This window comes from Sipha flava, unplaced genomic scaffold (assembly GCF_003268045.1).
Source record: "Sipha flava isolate LNK unplaced genomic scaffold, YSA_version1 197_pilon_pilon, whole genome shotgun sequence".
Lineage (NCBI taxonomy): Eukaryota > Metazoa > Arthropoda > Insecta > Hemiptera > Aphididae > Sipha > Sipha flava.
Window position 1 is genome coordinate 88,364 of NW_020272774.1, and position 26,862 is coordinate 115,225.

At 31.8% G+C, this 26,862-nt stretch overlaps 2 protein-coding genes across 5 annotated transcripts in view; both read right to left on the minus strand.

The window, feature by feature from the left end:
* LOC112681780 (ras-specific guanine nucleotide-releasing factor 2-like) overlaps positions 1-26,862 on the minus strand; it is a 58,366-nt gene that overhangs the window by 16,262 nt on the left and 15,242 nt on the right. For 3 of the 4 annotated variants that reach the window (XM_025552094.1, XM_025552093.1, XM_025552096.1), the window contains exons 3-7: positions 4,551-4,688; positions 4,382-4,488; positions 4,157-4,304; positions 2,310-2,590; positions 194-423 (exon numbers count right to left, since the gene is read on the minus strand). In XM_025552094.1, coding sequence (XP_025407879.1) covers positions 194-423; positions 2,310-2,590; positions 4,157-4,304; positions 4,382-4,488; positions 4,551-4,688 — 904 coding nt within the window. The remainder of the gene's footprint in view (positions 1-193; positions 424-2,309; positions 2,591-4,156; positions 4,305-4,381; positions 4,489-4,550; positions 4,689-26,862) is intronic. The other variant, XM_025552095.1, reaches the window with a different exon arrangement.
* LOC112681783 lies at positions 23,067-23,977 on the minus strand. Its single transcript, XM_025552098.1, has 2 exons — positions 23,750-23,977; positions 23,067-23,687 (listed from the first exon to the last, which is right to left on the minus strand). Exon 2 carries the CDS (start codon positions 23,584-23,586, stop codon positions 23,110-23,112), a length of 477 nt encoding a protein of 158 aa, XP_025407883.1. The 5' UTR covers positions 23,587-23,687; positions 23,750-23,977; the 3' UTR covers positions 23,067-23,109.

Below are 26,862 nucleotides of genomic sequence, written 5' to 3' on the forward strand. Positions count from 1 at the left end.
GCGATTACGTACCCGGTTGGTCGCACACGGAGGCTTATCACTGCCGCCGATGAGGGCTGCGGATGTGCAACGCACGGCTACGCATCGCACGAAGATAATGACATGAACAAAATTACAAATAACAATATTGACGAGAACAAGTATTTTTTACAACACTGCGTAAACTATGACACTTCGGCGGCAGTTTACTTACTTAGAATTAAAGTGGGCCAATTTTCCATTCTAGTTGTCAGTCCTTTGTAAAATATCTGATGTAAGAACAATACAGTCTCGCTGTTTAAGAATATCGAACTTATGTCTTCGTGAGTGCACGGTGGCTTTTTTGAGCTGGCTGCCATCCGTAACGGCCGTAGGAAACACGTGACTAAAACTTCCAACTGGCTCACGTATTCTTCCTCAGCTTCGACCATACGAAAGACTAGACTAAAAAATTAAAAAAAATAATATATTGTTTGTTCAGAGATATTATGTCAAGTACAATAACATTTAATATTTTATTAGACGCACAGAAATAATACAAGAAAGATATCTGTGTGACCTTTTTTTTTCTTTTTTTATTTGAAATGAAAAGACAATCTATACACATAATTTGTATAAGTCATTGTGATAACAATATATATAATATGAACATAACATGAGTCACTTGATAGGGGAAGTCACCCACTGGTAATACCCCATGTAAAATTGTATAGATTAATTACTTATCTAGTTTTAGTATAAGGTGATTGTATCATTTGCGTGGAGGCTAGTTAGGAATAAGATTTGTGGACATTTTTAATTTAAATTTGAGTTTGGACTTTAGGAGAGGTCGAAAAATATGGAGTCTACTATTCGCCATTTTTCTCTTGTTTTTGAGATGGGAGCCGCAAGTTAAACGCTTGTCAACTAAAATGCCGAGATATTTAGTTTCATTTCTTACAGGAATATTTGCGTTGTTTAATTTGATTAAGGGACAAATACCATGGCGGAGAGTAAAGGTAACTTGAGTTGACATACTCTCATTTATTTAAATCTACCAGTTTTTGTATCAGGCTTCAATAAAGCTTGCGTGATATTGCAAGTTATGTGCAGCTGTAAAAATATCATCGCTTGTGAACAATAAGGCTGTGTCATCTGCAAAGGTGGCTAATAGTGTGTTGGAGGTTTGAGGGATATCAGCAGTATACATTTTATAGAGGTCAGGTGCTAAATCACTACCTTGGGCGACACCCGCAGTGATGTTGAATCGTGGTGTGTGTACTTTAAACACAATGTAATTATAATTACAAATTAAAATGAAATGTTAAATCTATTTACGGTTTAACAATGTTATCAACTGTATGATGACGAAAATATATAATATGTTATATACACATTTTATATTTATAGTTTAACTTGTATTATTCAATAGCTAATTTTTTTGAAATGGTATAACAAATTTTTTTAATTAATAAGAGTAGGTATACAAATTATGTGAAACCAATTTTGGTTTAAGTGGTTATTAGTGGTTTAAGAATTTAAATATTGTAAGAGTTACTCAAAAAAATAAATATATGAATAAAAAAAATAAATCATATTTAATGAAAATGGTATTGATCTGTTTGACAACAATATTCAAACATCTGTGTAAAAAAAATAAGTTATTGTACAGAAAAATAATGTTTAGTTAGTATTAAAGTGAGCTTTAAAGATATATTAATAGATAATATCAATAAAGCAAAAATACTGAATTAATTTACTGCATGACAGTTAAATTTACAATATAAATAATAATCTAATGTCTAATGCAGTAGTTCCCAACCGGCGTGCCGCGATAAATCTATAAATTGTTTTATAAGTATGTATTTATCAGCTTATTATCGATATTCGACGAAAACTGATCGAACTAATCGTATATATATTTATTATTTATTGTATGCCTGTCGCAACCATCTTGATCGATCAATTGTATTAATATATTTCACAGTTAATATTAATATTATTTATTATTATTATTATTTAATAACCTTCAATAGAGTAACTGTAAACAGTGTACATTTATAAACATAAAATATGGTTCACATAATATATGGATTGTTGTGTCGCCAACATTTTGTAGATGAAGTGTGCCGCATTGTTAAAAAGGTTGAAACCACTGGTCTAATGTAATGTTTTCTCTTTGTAAAAAAAAAAAAAACGAATAAACTATCAAAACTATCAAAACGTAAACTAGTGTACTGCGTGATATGAGTATAATAATGGATTTTATAACATATTATAAAATCAATGGTAATTTACCTACCAGTAGGTAAAGAGTATTGTGTATAATATTATTCGATGTGTAGACTTGCCTGTTTCTTTTTCGCATGCTTTCCGCATGAGGACTTTTTATGTACTGTTCCACGATTTGTTTCCACCGTCTCCTACAAAGCCAACCCCTGAAGAAACTTTGCACCTTTTTGATTTTGCGCATTTCGATTGAGTCTTGGACATTGAAAGTAGCAGGGTCCGAAAATATGAAACTGTCCTTGGATTGTCTTCGCGAGTATGAACCAGTACCACCGTCGAATGAGCCAGTGGTGGACCCGCCATATGACGTCAACGGGCGCAGTTCCTTCTTTAATGTTAACACCTATTATAAAGGACACCCAAAAATTACGGTGTCCATTGGTACTAATCCAATGATTATATTCAAGTGGCATGCATGTGTTAAGAAAACCAATATCCCTTAGCTGGTCTTAGCTACGTGTATGAAAGTTATACCACGATTAGCTTTTCGTACAAAATACAAACGCATTAGTAAAAATGTATACGTCTCTGTTTCATTAATTATTGAATTTTTCGAATACCCTCGAACAGGGGTTGAGACCGGACCGAAAATAACCGGTTACGGAACCTATAATCTTATGTAAATTAAAGAATCGAAAATAACCGTAACCTGTATTTTACATTTTTAAAAGACCCTAACCGAAACCTAAACCCCTATTAAAGAATACTAAAAAAAATGGCCGATTTTTTAGGATTTTTTTCGGTTTTCAAATAGTTAATTAGAAGTAAATTACTGTATTAAAAACTAAATAGTAACTTTTAAACATTTAAACAAAAAATTTATTTTTTAGAAACAAAAATTATATTTTATATAATATTATAATGTAATAAATACGTAATGTTATTTCCGGTCGCGTCGTCCATATGTCGGGGACCGTTACAATCGACGACGATGGTCAACGATCGAAAATGATAATATGAATTACAAGAACGTAAAAACTTATGTATATTATTATAATTACATTAATAATATTATTAATATTGTAATAGTGTATGAATTTAATGTATGTTACATGATAACGTCGATAATGGAAAATAATTTCTATGAATAAATTTGAAATTTATTTTTACTTTCACAAAAATGATGATGATTTTTTTAAATGGTAAATATATGCAAGTTATACAGTAAACACTACTCGTTTTATTGATTTGGTTTTGTATAATATAAAAAATCTCTATTGATAATTATAAATTATTTAAATATGACATTAGTTAAATTATTAAGTTAATTTAGTTAAAATTACTAATTAGTTTATATTAGTTATTTCATTATATACCGATCTATTATTTAATCTGTAATTTTTTTTTGAAAAAAGACTTACTTAGGTACCTAATTTGAGTTCTACATTACAACCTTAAGATATAATTTCACGAAAAAATATAAACAGTGAATTACGTCTTTCGTATGGGGTAAAACTTTTAACAGTAGCTACCTAAATTAGTGTAACATGTACATGTAAGACTTAACATTTTTTATTTGAAAAAAAAATACTCAAAAATAAACATTAGAAACCGGTTTAAACCGATTCTAACCGGAACCTAAATTTTGAACTTAATGAAATCCTAATTTAATAATTTAACCTAAAACCCTAAAAAAATATTGTAAAGACCCGAACCCTAACAGGAACCGTTAAAATCATTATGGTCTCAGTCCATGCTCTCGAATAGTTAAAATCAGTTTCTATATAGTAGTCGTGATCGAATTTGATTATCAAATGAAAAGAGATCAATCATCTTTCCTTGGTATATGTTTAAAATATTTAGTAAAGATTGTAAAACGTTTGAGCGAGTACTAAACAAATTTGTTTAAAAAAACAAAAAAAAAACCCTAATAAGCTACGAGCTATAATATTATTTTGTAATTTATTACTTCTGCTCGGAGTTTTTTTATTTCGGTTGCCAACTCCTCACACTGTTGTGTGTACTGCCATTTCGCAGTCATTTCACTCTCGACTACTTGCAGCAAATGCAAATGCCGCTGTTCAAGTTCTTCTTTTTGTAACAGCAACTTATTGAAACTAATATCGAAATCATAACAATTCGATGAATTATCCAGGATTGAAATGAATGTGAATGTGTTAACAATATTTTTTACCTGGCTTGTTTCAATGCGTTCACCCAAGTCTTACAAGACGTTTCTGTGGATGCACGAAACTCGTATTGTCGCATTTGTGGATGATTGTAAGAAATAACGAAACAGTGCTGTAAAATTAAAACATATAAGTTTGTTTTGTTTGGTAATTTTAGTTTATTATTTAGTCAACCTCATTTTCCGGATGAATCTTTCCAGTGACTTTTGACGTACCGCTAGAAAAATCTAATTTTGAGCAATAACTGCCTTCCAATAGTATAACACCGGATGGTTTATTACAACTCGCATAATCGTAGTAGAATAGTATATTCTAAAAACAATAAAAATAATTATTAGTGCAACGATAATATATTTTAAATAAAATTTATTGTACCCATTTTAAACATGACCTACAAAAGTTATTGAATAAAAAAAAAATTGTTTCAATGAACCGAATTTAATGTATTTCCTATTACTTCCTTGTCGAAAATAATTATAGTTCAAATATATTTCGAATAGATTTTAAGGTTTCAGTCAATGTAAAATAATTTTGTTTCTAATTAAGTCACTTGTTTAATTCTTAGTAACTCAACATTTTTCAATCGATAAAAATAGGATACTTATATAAATTCATAACAATTAAACATTAAACATGCAGTTACAAGGCAGAATATCTATGACCACAGTTTTTGGAGGATCCCAACTATCTAATTTTTAAAAATAAAATCATCTATTCAATATTGTTTTACATCTGAATTTGATGTGAACGAAAAAATGATTTACATAAGATTTATTTTTTATAACAAAATATTTGATGATAATGCATGATCCTTTACAGTTTATGTTTAAAGAATATGTATATGTATGGCCAATCTTTGATATTACCTACCATTGATTTTAGAATATACTATTATATTCTATTTATTATATATTAATACATATTATTACATATTATATTCTAAAAATATGTGTAGTAGACCGCATGTTTGATCCGGTTTTCACGAAATTAAAAACGTTTACATAATTCAAAACGCAATTTAATTAAATTAATTCTAAATTAATCAAATTTAAAATTAAATTCATCGAAACCTTGTTATAGTTTCAGTAGAGGAAAAATATTATTCGTCTGGTAGATATATAGGTACTACCAAAATATAAATATATACTATATAGACTACCTATAATGGTTTTAGAAGTCACTTACAACATCCCTGTTTTACCAGTTCCCTATATGCGTATGTTGTACATAAACATATACAGTAAAACCTGTCTTATGTAGAATTATATGGGACCAACAATAATTTCCGTTTAGGCAAGTTTCCATAAAATTGAATAAAAAGGAAAACTCCCTATTATAAGGTTGTAATTTTACACCCAATAATAAATATTGAAAATCGAAAATAAATAAATATCATAGGTTACATAAAATATTAAGTTTTAGAAAATAATTACTTATATACATACTTAGTATGTATTAAATTAATATTTCAAATGTAGGAATTTTAAGATACAATTACAAATTCCAAAAGTCGTGATAAGTTTTTTTTTAATAAAATTATAATAAAATGAAATACAAATTAAAAACTGTTAAATGGTTAATACTACTAAGTTTATATATAAATAAATAAACAAATAGTTTATACTTTGAAGTAAATAAAAAGATAAAAAAAGGAAATAATTACATAAAAGCTTAGCCTGGAGTATTATTATAATTTTAATGTACGACGGTTTGGAATTAAAAGTACATCATCAAGTATACAAAGCCTGTTAAATATTTTTCGCTGAATAAAAAATGTATATATCTATTTTAATATAACTAGTAAGAAATTAAAAGTCATATCTAAAGATATCAATATATATTACACATAAAATATAATTCTGAAGCTACAATCAAAGTCAAGTGAGGAGCAGAGACAATAAGGTTGAATTCTGAAATCAAATTTTTATTCAACAAATAATTTAGTAGGAAGAGAGATTTAAAATTTAAAAAGCATTTTATCCCAACATTTAAATCACTTAAAAATTTCAGATTTTAAAAATCATATTCAACAAAAACTACATTTTAAGAAAAATTAAAATTGGCATAAGATAAAAAACATTTTTTGACAAACATTTCACAACAGATTTTGTGGGAAAAGTTAAAAACAAAATTTGTTTAATTAATTATATTTTATATATTATACTAGCTAAATTACCCGTCGTTGCCGGGTTTAAGTATAAAAATCTATGTAACCTAACACGATTAAATTTTGTTTAATCTATTGCAATTTAAATTAATTAAGATTATTGAAATAATATTTTATTTATACATATTTTTATTTAGTTTTTAAGATAATAATTATTATCATAACTCATCGGTTCCTAAAATGTGCGCCACGATGTCTGTACAGGGGCGTCATGAAATACTATCCGGTATAACATTTTCCTTATGATTAATCATGCTATGGCTTGGAGAAGGGTGCCCTGAAAAAACCTTAGATCAAAAAAGGTGCCATGAGTCAAAAAAATTTGGGAAGCACTGTGACATAACCTATTTTATAAGTTAGTTTTTAGCAACCGTAGCTTTGTTGGCGATAAGTTTTAGCAGCGAAGGTTTAAAATAAATGTTTTACTAATAGTTTTTTAAAATGTTATCTAAAAAATTTCTCTATAGACAATATTCTTCGCTGATCTATTAGTAGGCGACAAAATAACCAAGATACTGGGTGAGCGTACGCGTGAGCAAGCTACGTAGAACTGTCCATGTGAAAAATAGTTTTCTCGCAAACCTATTCCTGCAAATTTGAAAGTTTGGCCTTGAGACTTGAGAATCGTTTAAATTCGAACAGAAGATCATTCGGAATTAAAGGGATTCGTGGTACAAACACAGTTTCCCCTTTTGCACATCCAGTTAAAACTGTGGCTTCTACTATATTTCAATGTAAAGTTTTAACTTTAAGCCAGGTCCCATTGCACAGTTTAGGTGGTTTCAAATTTTGCCACAACATAATAAGTGTGCCCACACGCAGAATAAGCCTATGATGTGGCATACCCGGTGGTTTCAATGAATTTAAAAATTCAACCGGATAATTAGTTGCATCGTCTATGTTGACCACCGCCGTATCTATCGAAGTATATACTTTTTCTTCCCCTTCAAAATACATCAGCAGTGTATCATTGATAACCACTGCTTGGTCATTTTTTGGAGTGAGTATAGCACGTTCACACAACCATTCCTTAGGTTTATCATGAATATGAGCAATATCTGGATTAATTTTTGATATTAAATCCTGAACCGTAGTTACGACTGTGCACACATTTTCTGGGATAGTTAACATTTCATTAACTGATGGATAATCACCATTACCAATTTCAAGTAAAAGATCTGCAAATCTACCAGAAAACTTTTACTCTTACAAGTATACCTTTATATATTTCGATAGTTTGAGTATATAACTCTGAGGCCACAAAGTAGATCTATTAAGACATGACTTTATTAACTTCATCAGTTCTGGTCCTTTTTGGTTCTACTGATAAAGTTTGTCTAAAGTCTTCAGCCCGCAAAACCGTTACACCACCCATTAATCTTTGATTTTCCCTTATATCCTTTAGATATCTATTTAAAGCTTCAACACCACCATTATGTTCCATTGTAATTTCGTCCCGCACTATTATTTTTGTATTTTTTTAAAACTTCCGCAAAATTACTTTGTTTTAATATATTACAAACGTAAGTGACCGAAGTTGTTAGATTGAGTGTTAGTTTGAAGGTAGCAAGGACAGTTCGACCACCCTCGAGCAATGTAGCTATTCCAGAAAATGCTACAGCTAAGGCAATGTCACGAGTACTTCTTACTTTCACTAAAATCAAATTGATTAAGAAAGTTTTTATTTTTTTTTTCATTTTATACTTTTTAACCCTTTAACTTAACTCCCTTGGGGTTGAATTTTGAAAAATCCTATCTTACGGATGTCTACATCATGCAACGAATCTACTGACCAAATTTCATACTCATAGATTCAACGGTTCCGGCTTGGCAGTTTTTTCTATTTTTACACTTTTCAACCCTTTAGGGTAGAGGTCTTCAACCTTTTTATGCAGCGGGCCATATATTTTTTTTTTTTTAATCTTGCGGACCGCATTCGTAGTAAAAACATGTATTTTATATAAAAATTCAGTTTTATTATTACAATTTTTAAGATTAGGTAGGTAAAATTACAAATTATTATTATTATTAAAGCATATATAGATAATCATTTTTTTTTATTTTTTTTTTTTTTAATGTGAAAACTGACAATGTTTTTCAGTAACTAATTTTTCGATATTTGGTTGGATCTGAGACGATGCAATTCTGAGTGAATTTTTTAAGTGAATATCTGTTAACCGAGCTCTAGTTTTAGATTTGACAATTTTCATTCGTAAAAAAATGTGTTCACAAGTGTAAGTATTGCCAAAAAGAGACAACATTCGTAATGCGTTGTTTCGAAGATTAGGATATGTCTCCGTGTCAATATATTTCGAATAAAAAATTGAAAGTTCAACATTATTGTATTTTTCTTTTGATATTGTATTGTTCTGTAAATCAACGATCTCCATTTGCATGTTTTCTGGAAAATCTTCAACTGATAAGGAAAATTGAATTGAAAACAAATTAAACAATTTTTCATTAGCTTTGAAATCTAAGGACCTCGAATCAAATTGGATTTTGAAATCAGAAATTGCTTCTGCGTATTTTTCCGTTGAAGTGACATTGTATTTTGATAAACATGAGAAGTGAGTAATATTATTTTTTCTAAGCTTAATTTCCCACAACAGAAGTTTATTTTCAAAAGATTTAATATGGTCGAATAAATTATGTATTAATTGGTTTTAACGTTGCAAACGTAAATTCAGTTCATTCGAGTGCAATGTAATATCCGTAAGATAGGCAAAATCATTTCTCCATTCTTAATCATTAAGTTGTTCAAATTTTTTTCCTTAACTTACAGCGAATTCAAAAATTTAATTTTTTAAATCAAAAACCCTTTTCAATACTTTTCCTCTGCTGAGCCAATGAACATCTGTAAAATAGATTACATCACCTTGTTCAGCATCTATTTCACTTAAAAAGTTTTTAAATTCTCTATGATTCAATGCTCTTGATCTGATAAAATTTACTATTTTTACAACATCTTTCATAATAGTATGAAAACCAATGGATTTTGCACATAAATTTTCTTGGTGGATAATGCAGTGATATTGTATCAATTGTAAAGCACCACATATACTCATTTCTTTTTTAATTAGCGCTACGAGCCCTTCATTTTTTCCAAATGGATGGGGTTCCATCTGTTATAACTCCAGAAAGGTTATTTAATTTTATGTCAAAACGGTTAAGTGTCGAATTTAATGCAATAAAATTATCACAACTTTTTGTAGTGCCTTTCATTGGAAAAAACGCGGCTAATTCTTCAGTATTATTAAAATTAGAATCGATACCCCGAATAAAAATTGCTAACTGCACAGTATCTGACAAATCTGTACTTTCGTCAAGGGCCAGCGAATAAAATATAAATTTAGAAATACGTTCTTTTAGGGTACTCTCAATATTAGTTCCTAGTTCTTCTATACGCCTTGCTACAGTTACCCCTGATAAACTCAATTTGGAAAATAGTTGTTTTTGTGCTGGACATAAAATTTCAGAGACAGCCTCCATACACTCTTTTATAAATTCACCATCAGTGAACGGCTTCGATTTAGCTGCAATTTTTTGTGCTATGATATAACTAGCTTTGACACTGGCTTCTGAGTCTTTATGACATTTATTTATACTTGAAGACTGACCTTGTATATTTTTCATTAACAATGCGAGTTTGTCAATTCGAAGTTGTCCTTGTATCATATATTTTGCTGCATGTTTGGTATTATAATGTCGTTTTAAATTGTACTCTTTCATCACTGCAATCGATTCTTGACAAATCAAACATATTGCCTTTTCTTTTACTTGAATAAAAAAATGGCTATTGGACCATTTTTCTTCAAAAACGCGACTTTCATCCGAGATTTTATGTTTTTTACTCACCGACATATTGTACAAATATTACGAAGAAAAAGTATGAAATTGAAACTTTTACACATTAACGAGAATATTGTGCTCGTTCCGCAATCGATTACGAACTAACAGACAATAATAATTATATCTTGGTAGTTAATTCAATTAATCTTATCGCATATTTCCGATAGCGATAGCTTAACTATTGTTAAATTTAAAATGTGATCGTGGGCCGCGGACTGAAGACCCCTGCTTTAGGGGTTGAAATTCAAAAAATAAAGTTTATAGACAATGTTTATTTGTTTTACAGAGTATGTATACTTAATTTAAAAAATCAGAACAAAAAAAAAAGTTTTAAATTTTTATCTCTTTTACTCTTTTTAACCACTTTAGAGGTTAAATTTCCAAAAATCCTTTCTTAGCGTACTCTTACATCATAATAGCTATCTGTATGCTAAATTTCATCCCGATCCGTTCAATGATTTGAATTGTGCGTTGGTTGCACAATTAGTGAGCTTACTGTTTTATATATACAGAAGAAGAATAAGATTAAGATTATTTCAACAATCTTAATTAAATTAAATTTCAATAGATTAAACAAAATTTAATCTTGCCAGATTACATACATTTATATACTTAAATCCGGCAACAATGGGTAATTCAGCTAGTAATAATAATAAAATAATACCCCGAAATCGCTGTTAAGTAAGATTATTATTCGATAACGCAATTTGTATAATTGAGCTAGTCGGTGTTTTCTATACAACTCATAAATAATAATATAGCCACGGAACAATTCATATCTACATGCTGATAAAATACACACAAAAAAAAAAGGTCAGAGTACAGGTAGATGGAAATTCTCTAGCCGCCGTGCCGTACGGTATTTCCCGTAATCGATCAACTATTATTGTTATTATAATATGAACTTAGATATACAAATTACATGTAAAAAATTATTTTTACCAATTTCAACCCTTTAAAATCAAAATTTCGAAAAATCTTTTCTTAACGGATGCTTAAGCCATAATAACTATCTGTATGCCAAATTTCAGTCCAATCCGTCCAATGGTTTAAGCTGTACGTTGATAGATCAGTCAATCAGCTTACTGTTTTATATATACAGATTATATATTTATTAATTATTAATATCGAATCAGAGTTTCTCTTAACGTTAATATTTATATTAAAATTTATATAAATTCATTCCTAAACACGAAACAATACATATTTTAAAAAATAAACTTATACATGGTAATAAATTTAATAAAAACTAATTATTCAATCAATAAATATAACCATTAGTAGAGCTAATTAACCATTTTTATGTCACTTCTGACATTTATGACGTTTTTCTAGCATCGGATCTTCTGGTATTATTGGCACTGCGTGCTGAATCTATTGGTTCTCTTTTTCTGCGAACCAATGAGGTCCATTCCACCAAAGGATCTTATCTTGAGGCTCCCTTAGAGTCATACTTCGAGATAGTATGTCAGCCGGATAATCGTCGGTCCGTACATGCCTCCATTGTTCGGATCCTATTATTTCCAAAATCTGATTTGCTACATACATTTTGAGTCGTGATGTTTGGCTTTTAAGCCAGCCTAGGACCACCATAGAGTCCATCCATAGCTGTATATCCTTGATATCTAGTTCCCACGCTTCTGTAGTTTTCCTTGCCAATTGGGCTAAAATCAGTGCACCATTCAGCTCTAATCTAGGTATTGTTGACCCTTTTAATGGTGCCACTCTTGTTCTAGTACAAAGTAGCCGAGAATGCCAGCATCCCATTTTATCCTTACTTCGGATGTACATTGAGGAACCATAAGCCTCTTCAGATGCGTCACAGAAACCATGAATTTCTACCTGGTAACTCATGTATGGAATATATTTCTTTGGAATGGACATTGAACTTAACTCCTTGAACTCCTAGTAAAACATTTCCCATCTGCTCCCTAGTTGTCAGTTGGAAGTAATTTATTCCACTCTATCTTTAATAGACATAATTATTGTAAAAATATTTTTCTTTTTATAAGTACTGGTGACAAGAAGCCTAAAGGATCGAAAATTCGGTTCAAATCAGACAAAAGCAGTCTTTTGGTACTCCTTATCCTTTCAGTCTTGTGGAAGTCTTGATCTCTTGGATCTACCTTGATTTGCCGAAACATTTTCTCAACGTCGGCTGTTATTACGAACTCATACTTGCGGAAACGCATCAAAATTGCACATTGATTGCGTCATTAATTCCATCTGACGTTGGTCGATCACAAGCGGTGTTTGTTCGAGACAGACAATGTTGATGATGATGATGATGATAGCGGTGATGATGACAATGAGAGCGATAGCGAGCGACAAAAACGTATGGCGATGCGTTGCAGTCGAGCCGTTGTAGATAGTATACATCGACTAAGTGCTGCTACTACTTCTACTACTACTACTACTACTGTCGGCGGGGATAACACCACAACATCATTGCCATCCTACAACCCTTACACGCTTTACAGGTTAAACGCGTCCATCCGGTCGTTCAAACATCAAGTTAAGACTGTTGTGACTATGAAAAAGACTTTGAACCGTTCGGATGACAAATGCTATATTTTAAACGATCACCTGTACACTCTGGCACACGGTCATTATAGTATTGAATAATTTTCCCATTATTGTTATGATTATTATCATGTAACATATACAATGTAACAAGCAAGCTCATCTAGTCACTAGTTATAACAATTATTATTATTATTGTAATTATATAAATTATAATAAATTTATATTTTTCTTCGTTATCATGTAAAATAATGTTTTATTATTAGATATTGAGATTGTTTAATTTATATTTCAAATCTGTTGACTTAATATTATAACCATTTTGTAGTGCTATATGTAGAACATATAAAATGTTTTATTCTTAACTAAAAAAATATTTTTTCTTTATAATACCATATTTTTATTTTTTTCACGATTGTCAGGAAGCGACAAATATTTATCATTGGAACATATGTGTATTAATGTGTACTACAATAATACATTTACACAATACTTTTATTTTAGAAAATGCTAATACCAGATAAAAGTAATGATAATATTTATAAAAATAAATAGTGTTTTTTTATTTTATAAAATAATATTTTTATTTAATATAAAAAAACAATAAAATCATATAAACTCTTTACTTGAACCTATACCTAAATTTCTGCTCTATACGGTCCAGAAATATGAATATAATATTTTTGTTACTATCTCCGTTGAAACCGTCTACCTCGGTATCACTCATTTGGACGGCCCTTGGCAGGAATACCTCCACCCAAATGTTCGTCTTCCGCAACCTTCACTACCGCAATAACCGACGGGCCATACTGAGTGGTTATGCATGTTAGTTTCTCGATCACGTACTCGCGATCCAGAATGAGATCGCCTACACTCATTTTTTCTACTGCTGCTTCTCTCTGTATTCTAATCTTAAAAGCACCGTTCATGCTAAGAAATTTATATATATTTCTATAGATAATAAAATACACATTTTTATATTGTCAGTAGTGTATAACACCACATTTATTGACGAAAACGGTAACATAATGTATATAAATATATATTTCAAGAATTTCGTACAAGCCATTTTTGCAAAGCGAACACTTTATATAACATACAGTGGTAATGATTTAAATTCGTGTGAAATATACAGCAGGGTAATACGGTTGTGGTGATCTTCAGCACCGCTGTAGTAACCGAGGTCACTACGTCATATCTTAAACTACTTTGTAACCTTACCTTGAATTGTTTTCTTTGAGCGTTGTCGAAAACAACTAGATTTTAAAATACTTTTATATTTGGAAACGGTTTATTAGTTAATATATTAAACGGGTACGTTAGATAGTAAGAATATTAATACTATTTTGTTATATTAACTAACAAGTTAAACGGGTATAATTGTTTTCGTATACATTTTTGAAAGATTAATATTATTTTTGTTTTTAAAGAACAACGAAAAGCTTCGAGTCTTTTCCTTGTTCTAAATTGCTTTTACACACTACGCCCGACTATCTGTGAATAAATAGGGACGTAGTGTTAATGCTTAATTAAATACAATGTAACTAAACTTAAGAATAGACCGATACGGTTTAAATTTACAACTGTTAACTTATCGGGCTACCTTTATGTTGTGTCTCAGTAATATAATAAATTCACATTTATAACTTAAACAGTGTTTTTTTTTATTTTACTTCAACGGACGTGTAATTTACAGCAACAAGAGGTGACTTCGTCATAAAACGTTTTGAGTCAGTTCTGATCAGACCGGCTCACTACATATTTTTGGTGTCAGTTGTGGGGTCACATCAAAGAAATATACTTTGGCAACGTTTTGTTACAAAACCTAATCCAGTAAGTAGTTTGAGATCTACTGACGAACCACCGTTGTTGATTCCACGTCCAATCTATTTGCTGAGTCAAGCCCAGCAGAGGTAGACCGGACAAGACGAAATTCAACAGGAACCAACCAGGATCAATCTTGAAAACTACACAAGTTTCAACCACTCAGTCAACGTGAACCAACTGTAAGTTATTTGAACAATATTACATGTGTGTCTGAAAGCCTGGGGGAAGTTCTAAATCTTTAAGTTTCTTTTTTAGTGAATCCTAGTGCGTAACCGCTAGATGAAAAAAAAATCGATAAATAATAAATAAATTCTTGTTATAACTAGTATATGATTACTAAAAGTAAATCGCATAAAAACGAAGATCAAAATTCAAATTTAGGAGCTTTGATAAGTACAATAAATAATAGCGACTTAATTCAAATAGCAGTGATAGCAGCGATTCAAACTTAAATAAAACTTTCGTAGAAAAAGAAATTACAATGGCAGCCATTCTTAGTTTCGGGGATGCAATGAAGGTAATACCCAATTTCGCAAAAGGATCAGAGGCCTTATTAACCATTTTTATTAACAAATGTGAATTCGTGTTGAGACATACCGACGATTCGATGAAACCGATAATTTTAGACGCAATAATAACCCAATTGACGGATAAAGCAAGTGAAGCTGTCCGATATACAGAAATTATCTCTTGGGAGGAATTAAAAACTCATTTACGCGCAATTTTTGGGAAAACCCATTCTATTTAATATTTACAAACACAATTAAATCAAATTAAACAATTTGATAGGGAATCGGTTCAAGATTACGCAAATCGAATAGAAAAGAACTATCACGATTTAACTTCGGCATTAACGATATAATAAACCACCAACGGAAGCTAAAATAATCGCACAAACAATCCAATCCCAAGCATTAGGCATTTTTATAAATGGGATTAATTATAATATTCGAATAATACTTAAGGCTACTAAAGTCACAACTTTCGAAGAAGCCGTATTCTTAGAAGAAAAATCGAATGAAAAAAGTGAATATCGTAACGATAATAAAAATAAATTTAATAAAAAATTCAATAATAACACTAGAGTATAATGTCATTGTTGTAAGAAATACGGGCATTATAGTAACGAATGTAGGTCAAGTGAACATAGAGTCGCAAATTTTCAAAATATGACCAATTATAAAAATGATAGAGATAAATCAAATCAAGTAAAATTCTGTCAGTATTGTAAAAAACGCAATAATTTAATTACCGATTGTCGTAGAAGAATTTATAATGAAAATAAAAGAAATCAAAAGGTATATTTCGGGAGTAATAAAGTGAATAACCAAGTGAAAAAGACTCTAGATGATATAGAAAACTATTACATATATGGAAAAAGAACGCGTTAAATGTTAATCACGATGTTTCATACAGAATGAAACAAAATTATTCGTAGATTCGGGAGCAGATATAAGCTTAATTAAATTATCCGTGTTAAAAAACATATTATTGTAAATGAAAGCGAACACCGAACGATTAGTGGAATAACATTCCGATCCCGTAAAAACCTATGGCACAATCATAACAACTATGACCATCGAAGATCAAGATTTTAATGTTAAATTCGACGTAGTACCAAACGATTTCCGAGCAGCAGAATTTGGTATATTAGGCAAAGATTTCATAAAGGATAACCGCATAATTCTAGATCTTAGCAGAAATATGTTTATGATCCCATCCAATAAAACTACTACTACCGAGTCGTTAATAATTCCACCGTGTAGTATTTGTGCAATGTCCATTTACAGCCGACGAATCTATTGATCATAAATTGGTGACGGTCAAGAACCAGGAAATAAACGATAACGTCATCATAGCTAATAGTGTAAGTCCAGTGATAGGAAATAAAGTTATTAGTAACATTATAAACATATCAGAAGAGCCTTTCATAATCGATCAAATAAATTCTAGTAACCTTGATTGGGAGCCATATCAAGAACAGGTTTTAACCATAACAAAATATACTGGGGATAATAAAATTACGCGTGTTAAAAAACTTAAAGACCTCTTGAAAACTGACCATTTAAATGTAGAAGAAAGGGAAAATCTAACAGAGCCATGTACTGACTGTTCAGATATATTCTTTTTAGAGGGGGATAAGCTAAGTACTACAGATGTCATCATCCACTCAATTTAAACACCACGATGTGTAAAGCCGATTAATATAAGACCATATAGATTACCATGGGCATATCAACAAGAAATCGAGAAACAAATTACGGAAATAAAGGATAATAATATTATACAAAATTCGGTCTCATCATTTAATTTTCCATTAGTAGTAGTTAAGAAAAAAGGAACAAAATAAACGTTAACATTGCACCTTAAGCCGCAATTGGACGGGACCATACGAAATTACACATGTTCATGAAAACGAGAACATTACAATTAAAAAAGGTCGTAAGTATTATAGAATCAACATAAATAACGTGAAACAATATTTTGAAACCAAATTATAGTGATTACATCACTACCTTTTTCAATATCTAACCACATTTTCTAATACTAACTTTATTTTATTTTATTTAGACAAACGACCCATATACCGACGTATTATTCACGCGTTGCATTTTTGACAAAATTTTAAGGTCTTTATCCATTAAAAAACTAGTAGACTATTTATAACTTTTATTAAAAAAAAAATTAGAATATACCGTGGGAGATTTAGAAAAACAAAATCCAAATTTAAAATCATTAATTATAAATCATTTTACTTTTGCGAATTTAGTACTTACGAAATTAATTTTCGAACCTAATATTTTAATTGAAATAATACAAATGGCAAAAATGGGACAATTACATCCAAACCTAATCTCACCATCGGAATTATTAGAACAACTTAAAGATATTAAAATTTCATTACCAACGGGTACTGAATTACTGATAGAACTCGATATAGCCAACGCTTACGAATTAATAAGACTTTCAGATTTGACAGTATATTTTTCAAATAACAAAATTGTATTTATAATTATATTACCTTTAGTTTACCAGAATGAATTAACTTTGTATCATCTTATACCTAGACCTATATGTAAACTAAATGATTGTTTTTATATAAAACCAAACTATAACTTTTTAGCAATAAGTAAGACAAAATAATTGTATATTACTTATGACCAATTTCATTATTCTGCATGTAAGACAGCTCATAATTTCCTATTATGTCCTGAAACAAATCCATTACATCCGCGTAGTATAAGACCTATATGTGAAGTACAACTTTTACAAGATCCAGCAGAAATACCAGACAGCTGCGAAATTAGACACGTCCAGATAAACACTACAATTTTTCACAAGCTACAGTTTCAAAACTTGTGGTTATACGTTTTCAGCGGAGAAACATTTTTCATCACATGCGATGCAGACACGGAGTCTAGCAGCCATGCAATAAAAGGAGTTGGGATACTACGTCTCATCGAAACTTGTAAAGGGTATGCCACACGTGATATACTCATACCAGGTAAAACGAACCAGGAACAACATTTTGATTTCATACCGAATTCAATACTAACAAATAATCGGAACTGGACCTCTCTCGCTATAATGAGAAACAAAGACATACTTAACAGTAGAATGGACGACACGCATTGGGTGTGTTACCGGAAAACGGACAAGTGCGTGAGCTATTACAATAGTTTCGGGAACCTACCGCCACCGCTACTGCTTCAACGGTACTTCAAGGAATGTGATTTGGAGAACAATTACGATAAGCACCAATCGATCGGCACGCACGAGTGCGGATGTTTGAGCTAGATATTTTTAAAACGATCCGCCGCGCTATGATATCAACGTCTCAAACGCTTTCGCTTACGGACGACAACTCGCAACTGGAATGTCACATCTCTCTGCCCATACAGGTGAGCGACAATTCCGAAATAGGCCTTTAAGCCTGCAGACGTATAATTTCATATCGAACGTGCGAACAGGTTGCAATACCATGGTTTCCGAAATACCGAGCCCGCAGAACCCACAGCAGCTGTACTCGTCCGTTCCGCCGGGTTGTTATGAGATATTCACGCTGGAAGCGAAAATACAAAAGCTATTGGGGCAGAACGTGGATTTTTTTCACCTGACCGCCGACAGCACCACGTTGAAATGTTTATTGCATACAGTCACACGATACGGATGGAGTGCGTGGACAGCATCACATCACTATTGGGTTTTGAAAAAACGAGAGTACTCGCGCCTCACGCTTACCACGAGTCGAATCACGTGGTGAAAATTATGAACGTCAACACCATAAAAGTTAAGTGCAATCTAGCTCTAGGCTCATTCAATAACGGGAAAGAGTCTCACATGATACACGATTCTACCCCGAGTCCCCGTCGGGCTACAGAATAGTCGAAGTGCCTAAATTCTGCATACTGTACAAATTAAAGACCAACGTCATAGACTTTGTGCGAGTCTCGCTAACAAATCAGGACGACGAGTTTCGTGAGGAGACAGTAAATGTGCGATTGCTTGTTAAAAATGGACTTGAAGTTTAACGTTGATAAATACAGCGAGGCGGGTGTCGTCGTCATTCTCATCATCGTAACGAATATAGCGACGGCGGATGGGAAAGTCCGGTGGTGAAGTGCGGTCGTGACCGAGGGCGAAAGGGTTAAACGTGGCTTATCACCGCACCACCGCCGCCTTCACCCATGTCTCGTAATCGATCGATAAATCATTAAATATAAATCATAGGTTAAGCGCTTAATTGACACTAATTGATCAATTACCCCGTTGAAGATCACAGGTTGAGTTGTTAATTGACACTAATTGACCAATTACGCCGATGAAGATTACAGGTTAAATACTTAATTGGTACTAATTGGCCACTTAACCCGTTTAAGATCAGATATTAAGTACTTAATTGGGTACTAATGGGTCAATTGACTCTTTTAATTGACCAATTAGTGTCAATTTGACTAATTGGGATTATGGATTAATTATGATTAATTGGGGTTAAATCTTATCGTTAAGGTCATCTGCGGTGGGTGGTGGGGGGCGATTATGGCGGTTTTGCGGAGGGCCAGAACCGGCCATTTCATCCTACTTACGATGATGTTCACACTTCATGTTTGTTTTGGTAAAGTAAACACCTTATATTCTATATTTTACATTCAATCGTCTTACGAAATATCCAAATTTTGAGTGTTATGCTTATAACTATAGAAAACAAATAACTATTTCAAAAACATAAAAATAAAATAGTAAAATAGTTTGGGATTGTCATTTCCGTGTTGATATCGCGACAGTGCTTAACGCATAGTCACCGACGATTTCGGTTTCCTGGCTGCACCATATTTTTTAGAATAAGAACTGCTACCATCTCAGAAACAATTATTGTCAAGAATACGATTTTTAACACATCTCTTTCAATATAATTTAATCTTAATATACTTCAACTGTACAATATACCAAGCACGGGGGGGGGGGGGGGGGAGGGTTTAAAAAAAAAAAAAAAAAAAAAAAAAAAACAATATAATCTACTTTGATTGATTTAACATGATCGCAGTAGAAAAATAAAACTTATATACTTATCAAAATACGTACTCATATTATTTTATTTTATCAAGTTTATTATCTATATTTTTTATTTTTTTTTTATTTATTAAACGATGTATAAAATCTGTATTTAAGACACAATAAGAAAATTAGTTAAGAGTAAGAAGACATGTAGAAAAACAAAACCATATACATGAAGAAAGAAGCCACCCATTGATGGCACTTTCATTTATAAAGAAATATTTTCTTCTAGATTATTATTATTATTATAATTTTTTTTATTTTTTATTTTTTATTTTTCCTTTAATTTAGGAGATCACGATACCACTTGCGCTTTAAGCGTTTGGGGGGTTTCCAGAAATCGTAGCCGAGGCCAGATTCTGAATGAGAGGGTTTTTGTGAGTACCTAGTGATGTATATTATTAGTTTATGAAATCTGTTATAATAGGAATTGGCTTCCTCATTAATTGAATTATGTTTAAGATCCTTATGAAGTGTATAATTCGATATATGAAGTGGGGTATTTATTAATTTCCTGAGAGCAATATTTTGAAATGCTTGTATTTTGTTTATATTCGACTTTTTTGCATTACCCACAACATTAAGCACATATGTCAACATTAGTTTTAATAACGTTTTATATATTAAAAATTTAATATTTAAGGAAGTATATTTATTATTATTAATTAGAGTTTTGAGCATACGCAAACGATTATTTAATGCTAGTTTTTTAATACGAATATGATGGGCCAAAGTTAATCTTTGATCAAGTGTATTACTAAGATATTTAACGGTAGGAGATGAGGGTATAGGGACACCATGTAGAGTAACCTTCGGATAAAAGGTCTGTCTTAGATTAAAAGTAGTATGAACTGATTTACTTTGGTTAGTTTTAAAACGCCATTTGGTAAACTAATTTTCCATACAGTTAAAGTGATTTTGTAAAATAGTTGAGGCAATATTAGGGTCATGATTAATGAAAATTATTACTTTATCGTCGGCGTAATTACCTACTGATGTACTATTTGTTGTTGGTTGATCAGATGGTTGATCGGATAAAATTCCTCCTTGAAGAACACCAGCATTTATAGGTGCTATAGCAAAAACTGCTGATCCATACCGAATTTGAAAATAGCGTTCCGAGAGGTATGATTTTATTAGGATGTAGTAGGTAGGCGGAAGTAATTTTTTAAGTTTAAACAGAAGGTCATTATGTCATACGCTGTCCAAAGGTTGGGAAATATCTAAAAACACACATGTGTAATACAATTTTTTTTTCCAGAGAATACGAAATAGCATCAATGACTTTTTGGACTTAATGTAGAGTGAGATCCACGGAAACCAAATTGTGTTTCGGGCAGGACAAGGTTTTCTGTAATGATGGGTATAATACATTTGAAAATTAGTCTTTTTAGTATTTTAACAAAAAAAGACAAAAGGCTATTGGTCGATGGCATGACAATAAATCAGGAGGCTTATTTGGCGTTGGAACTAATATTATGGTTGAAAACATCTAGAGGATCGGAATATATGAAAGGCGAAGAATTGCATTAAATATGTGAGAGATATGGACCAGGGTTCTATATGGCAAGCTTCTAGCTATTTCAGCGGTTATAAGGTCAAAGCTTATTGGCTTCTTCAGTGGGCATTTTTGAAAAGTACATTTTATATCGTTTGGTGTAAATAATTTAACTGGAAGAGTAAGGGGAAGAGGAAAGTTTAGTGAAGCATTTACCTTGTTCATGGTTTCATTATCTATTATGTCAGAATGAGGTTGGGAAATTTCTGAGAGGTGGGACTTGAAGAGTTCAGATTTTTCAGAATTAGAGCACGCAAAACTTCCATCAGGTTTTTTGATAAGGAGATTTTTTGTCTTAAAATAGAGAAGCTGTTTTATTGAACGTCATAGACTATTATCATTGGGAGAGAGGTTCATTAAGTGATTTTGAAAAGTTTTAGACTTATATTTAGCAAGCATTTTTTTTAATGAATTTGCTAAATAATTATAGTTTTGTCTATGAGTAAGAAGACGAGTATGAGGAAGAGAGCTCTAGCTCTTCTAATCTCAACAATTTTCATACATATATACTCAGGGAGTGGTGGAATATGAGTGGAAGTCGATGGGCTGAAGTTTGTAGCTGACCAGGTTACTATTTGAATGATATTAGTAAGGTTGTTAACCGCTGAATCTATGTCATCAAATGATTTTAATTAACATTTAATTTAATTCTTTCATTTACAAGGTCATAAAATTTAATACGATCTGGAAATCTTTTAAAAAGTTTATAAGATTCTTTATTTATTGGGATCGTATTTATTGTTAGAAGTACAGAGGAATGATGAGAATTTAGATCAAGAATATTTGTAGTAGTGCAAAATAAATTGTTTGGAATTTTGGCAACAAATATATCAAAAATATCTGGGTTTTTACGAGAGGAAGTTGGCCAATACGTTGGTTCTGGAGGAGCTAACACTTTGTAATGTTTCAAATTTATAAAGTTGAACAGAGTAACCTAACGTGGATTGTTTACGCGACATCCCCACCCTTGATGTTTTGCATTTAAATCACCACCTATAATGCAATTGTTCTTAATAATTAAGAAAATAATCAATTATTGTACAGGGTCCGGCAAAAAAATCTCCCATATTTCAAAAAGTAATTGCAAATTAATAAACAAAGATACAGAACAAATTATTTTATTTTTCAATTACACATAATATGCCATTTTACATTAAATACAATTATTACTTTGTTTTGAACATAACTTTTGTCAAATACCGATCCGAATTAACCGTTACTTATAGTCCATTTTCTTCAAAAAAATACGGACCTTACACACCAAAATCAGATACTGCACACCAAACTGTCACATATGGGCTGTGAAGTGGCCGTTGATGAAGTTCCTGAGGATTTTCTACTGCCCAGTAGTGGTAATTTTGTTTATTAACAATACCAGACAAGTGGAAGTGGGCCTCATCAGACGAAATCAAAACATTACCAGCAGGAATGTTCTGAAGAATGTCTTCACACACCGCTCTACAAGTTTCAAAATCTCTCTCACTTAATGCTTGTGTAATCATTATTTTGTATGGGTGCATATGAAGATCTCTGTGTAAGATTCTTCTTACACTCCTATCAGAAAGTCCCAGGGCAGCTGCATGTTTAACTGCTGAATGCCTTGGAGATTTCTGGATGGACGCCCTCACACGTGCGACATTTTCCGGTGTTGTTATGGTCAAAGGTCGGCCAGGTGGTTTTTTCTTCAGTGCAGAACCCGTTGCTCTAAAGTTGAACACCCAAACGAGCATTGTTTTTCCATCCCGAACAGAATCATGTCGGCCAAGTTTGAACCGGATGCGAAATGCTCGCTGAGTAGAAATCGCAGAATCACCATTACGGATATACTCCTCTACAACAAAAGCATGATGTTAACTAGTCCACGCCATTGCGCCTACTAAAAATGGCACGTACACCGCTATCGATCGATATCCCCTTCATAGTTGCACCAACACCACAACTCACACAGCGTAAGCTCTAAATACAGGAGGTTTTTTGCGTGACCCTGTACTTGAAAATAAATCGAAGCTACGATAATTATTGTGTTCTTTAGTTTGAGTTCAATTGCACAAGACTGTAGAAAGTCTTGACAGAAACTAGGTAAGGGATGAAATACAATTATTAATCTAATAAAAATAGTGATACCACCATACGCAGTGTTGTCTGGGTGGTTGGTTTTAATTAATGTATAGCCTAGGATATAGATATGAGAATATTTTGTGAAGAGCGTTTCAGTGATGAGGTCAATATTTATACGTTTGTTATTTAAAACAGTTTCTAGTTCATGCAAGTGGTTTTTGAGTCCGTTTGAATTGAATTGTAATATTAATAGAGATTTATCTGTGACAGAGTTATTATTGTTATTATTATTATACATTTTGTTTATCCAGTAAATGAGAGATAACTTTGGTCAAATTCGTCTAGAAAACTTGACATTCGTTTATTAATATCAGGGACTTGGGCTTTAGAAGCAGGTGGTACTTCATTATAAGTACGCGTGTTTGACATAGCCTGAGCATACGTTTGAGTCGGGGGTTGACTAGAGACATTATGATTAGATAGGTACCTTTTTCATTAATAATTTTAGATTTATAGATGTTGTATATAAAATTACTTATTGAGGTGTGTCTTTTTCGTAGTTGGAAGTCTTTTTAGATTGAGCAGCCTTTTTAGTTGGCTGGGTGATTACCTGAACATAGTACACATTTCGGAGGAATATCACGTGAGTTGGAACAATCAGGTGACTAGTGATCAGATCCGCAGCGAATACATTGAGGTTGATATTCACAATATGATCTGGTATGACCATATTGTTGACAATTAAAACATTGGCTTATTGATTTAGACTTATAAGGCTCTTCAATTTTAATTTTTTTGTATAACAGTGAAGTCAATTGAAAAATATGTTTAGCTCTTGGTGTAGGTACGAGATAAACGAAAAAAAGTGGAAGGCAGTTTTTGTTGATTTTATGAAGAACGTCTTACTTTAAAGAGACGAACTTCTAGTTCATCGATCGATTGAAGATTTGCAAAAAATGTTGTCAACGCCAATTAGTTCTACTAGAACCGAACATAAGCCTGAGAAATCTTCTGCACATTTAATGAATATAGGAGGTTTAATAACTTCATTTTAAATACTAGGTGGATTGGGATCATTCGATATATTTTCAGCCGGTTCTTCTTGGACGAGCAGTTCAAAGTGGTTTGACGTGGAAAAAATTTTTCTTCTATTATTAATTATTTTTTTTTTTTTTTGTTTATTTAGAGATGCTGGTTTTGAGGCTGTATTGGAAGAACTATAATTATGTCATTTATTTACTTGCGTGGTCCAACCACCATCATTTGAATTGTTTTCGTTAATATTCATAGTTGAAGATGTATGATGTTTAACATTTGATATAAAGTTCGACGGTTTATTTGTATGATTTGGATATTTATCATTATTTTTCTTAATATTTTTGTTTGAGTTTGCATTCGACATGATTAATTTGGTAATTAAGTTGAACGGAGTCACCGAGTGGACCCAAGATAAGGTGCGCGCGTGACGCGTCACGGGTTTCTACAGATACGGTTATATAACTTTTGTCGTACCCTGTGTAAAATACGAATTTATAATTTTTGTGAAGTTATATTAAGGTTAGTTTTATGATTTATTATTATAGTCGAGAGGTACACAATGAAAGCACATAATAAAAAAAGAAAGAGGAAAAAAATAAGTAATTAAAATATAACATCGCATCTCTATTATAACGGGAGCGTATGAAGCGCATGCGTATCGAACTACTTCCACAGCGGGATATTACCTATATAAATGTGAAATTATCCTTGTGAGTTAAAAGGTATGAATTGTAATCTTCAATTATAAAATAACAAATCGGCCACACAACTTCCTAATATCTAAAGAGAATGCACCAATAAGCATCACATGTGAGGTTTCTGTCAACATAAAACACATATTTACCGAAGGCCGCATTTACAACAAGGACAGAAACAATTCTAAACTCTCAGAATCACTCACTGCAGTTCTCAACCAGGATCCTAATTCACTTTCCAAGAAAAATAAATAATCGCTATAACAGATCTAACCAGGGACCAGAACAGTAACTGAAAATAACCGGTACTGTAACCGATTATGATCGTCTCGTCATGGTTTTGGATCATTGCAAAGTTAGTGATCGTGATGGAGATCATATTCTTATGGTAACTACTGAAGCATTAGGACACGATAATTTTAATCTAATAATTAACCGAACATCTATTAGACAACGTCAACTACAAATAAGAAAAAATATTGCAATAAAATTAAAATAAGATTTCAAAACAAATTGTAAAGCCATTGTAGTTCATTGGGATAGTAAACTTTTGCTTACAAGTAAATACATTTAACATGATCAACTTCCGGTCATAGTAACATTTCAAAACTCGAAACAATTAATTGGAGTACCAAAATTAGATTCTGGTACTGGTCAAAATATGGCAAATGCTGTGTACGAATTATTAAATGATTGGGACCTATCTAAACGTGTGAATGCACTTTGCTGTGACACTACGACTTCTAATACAGGAAGAATGAATGTTGCTTGTATTATTTTGGAGTAGTACTAAACAAAATTCTTCTTTATTAAGGACAACCGCTTAATAGGGACAATTTTTAAATTACGAAAACAAATGTATACTTGTAGGATAAACTTTCAACGCTTATCTGGGCCACGAATCCGAATAATTGGGACATTTTTATCGAGTATATTAATAGATCAGTAGTTCGAAAATCGCGACCGACTCGCGTAATCGTTTATTAGATTAAATTTTATCTTATCGTATGTTAACATGTGATGTATGTTAAATGTTATTTGGTGCATAAGTCGTGTTTGTCGCGTGTATTAACGATGTATCGTGTACGTAAAGATTTATCGCTCGCGCAAAAATTAGAAATTCTCGACAAAATTAAATTACAGCCACTAGGCTGTAGTACTTGTCGTCTTTCGGAAATTTTAGGAATACCGAAATCAACAATCGCACAAATTCAA

What these genes read in the sequence shown, in the direction of transcription:
- LOC112681783 (XM_025552098.1), bottom strand. Translation starts at nt 23,586, where the DNA reads ATGCTCGTTTGGGTGTTCAACTTTAGAGCAACGGGTTCTGCACTGAAG.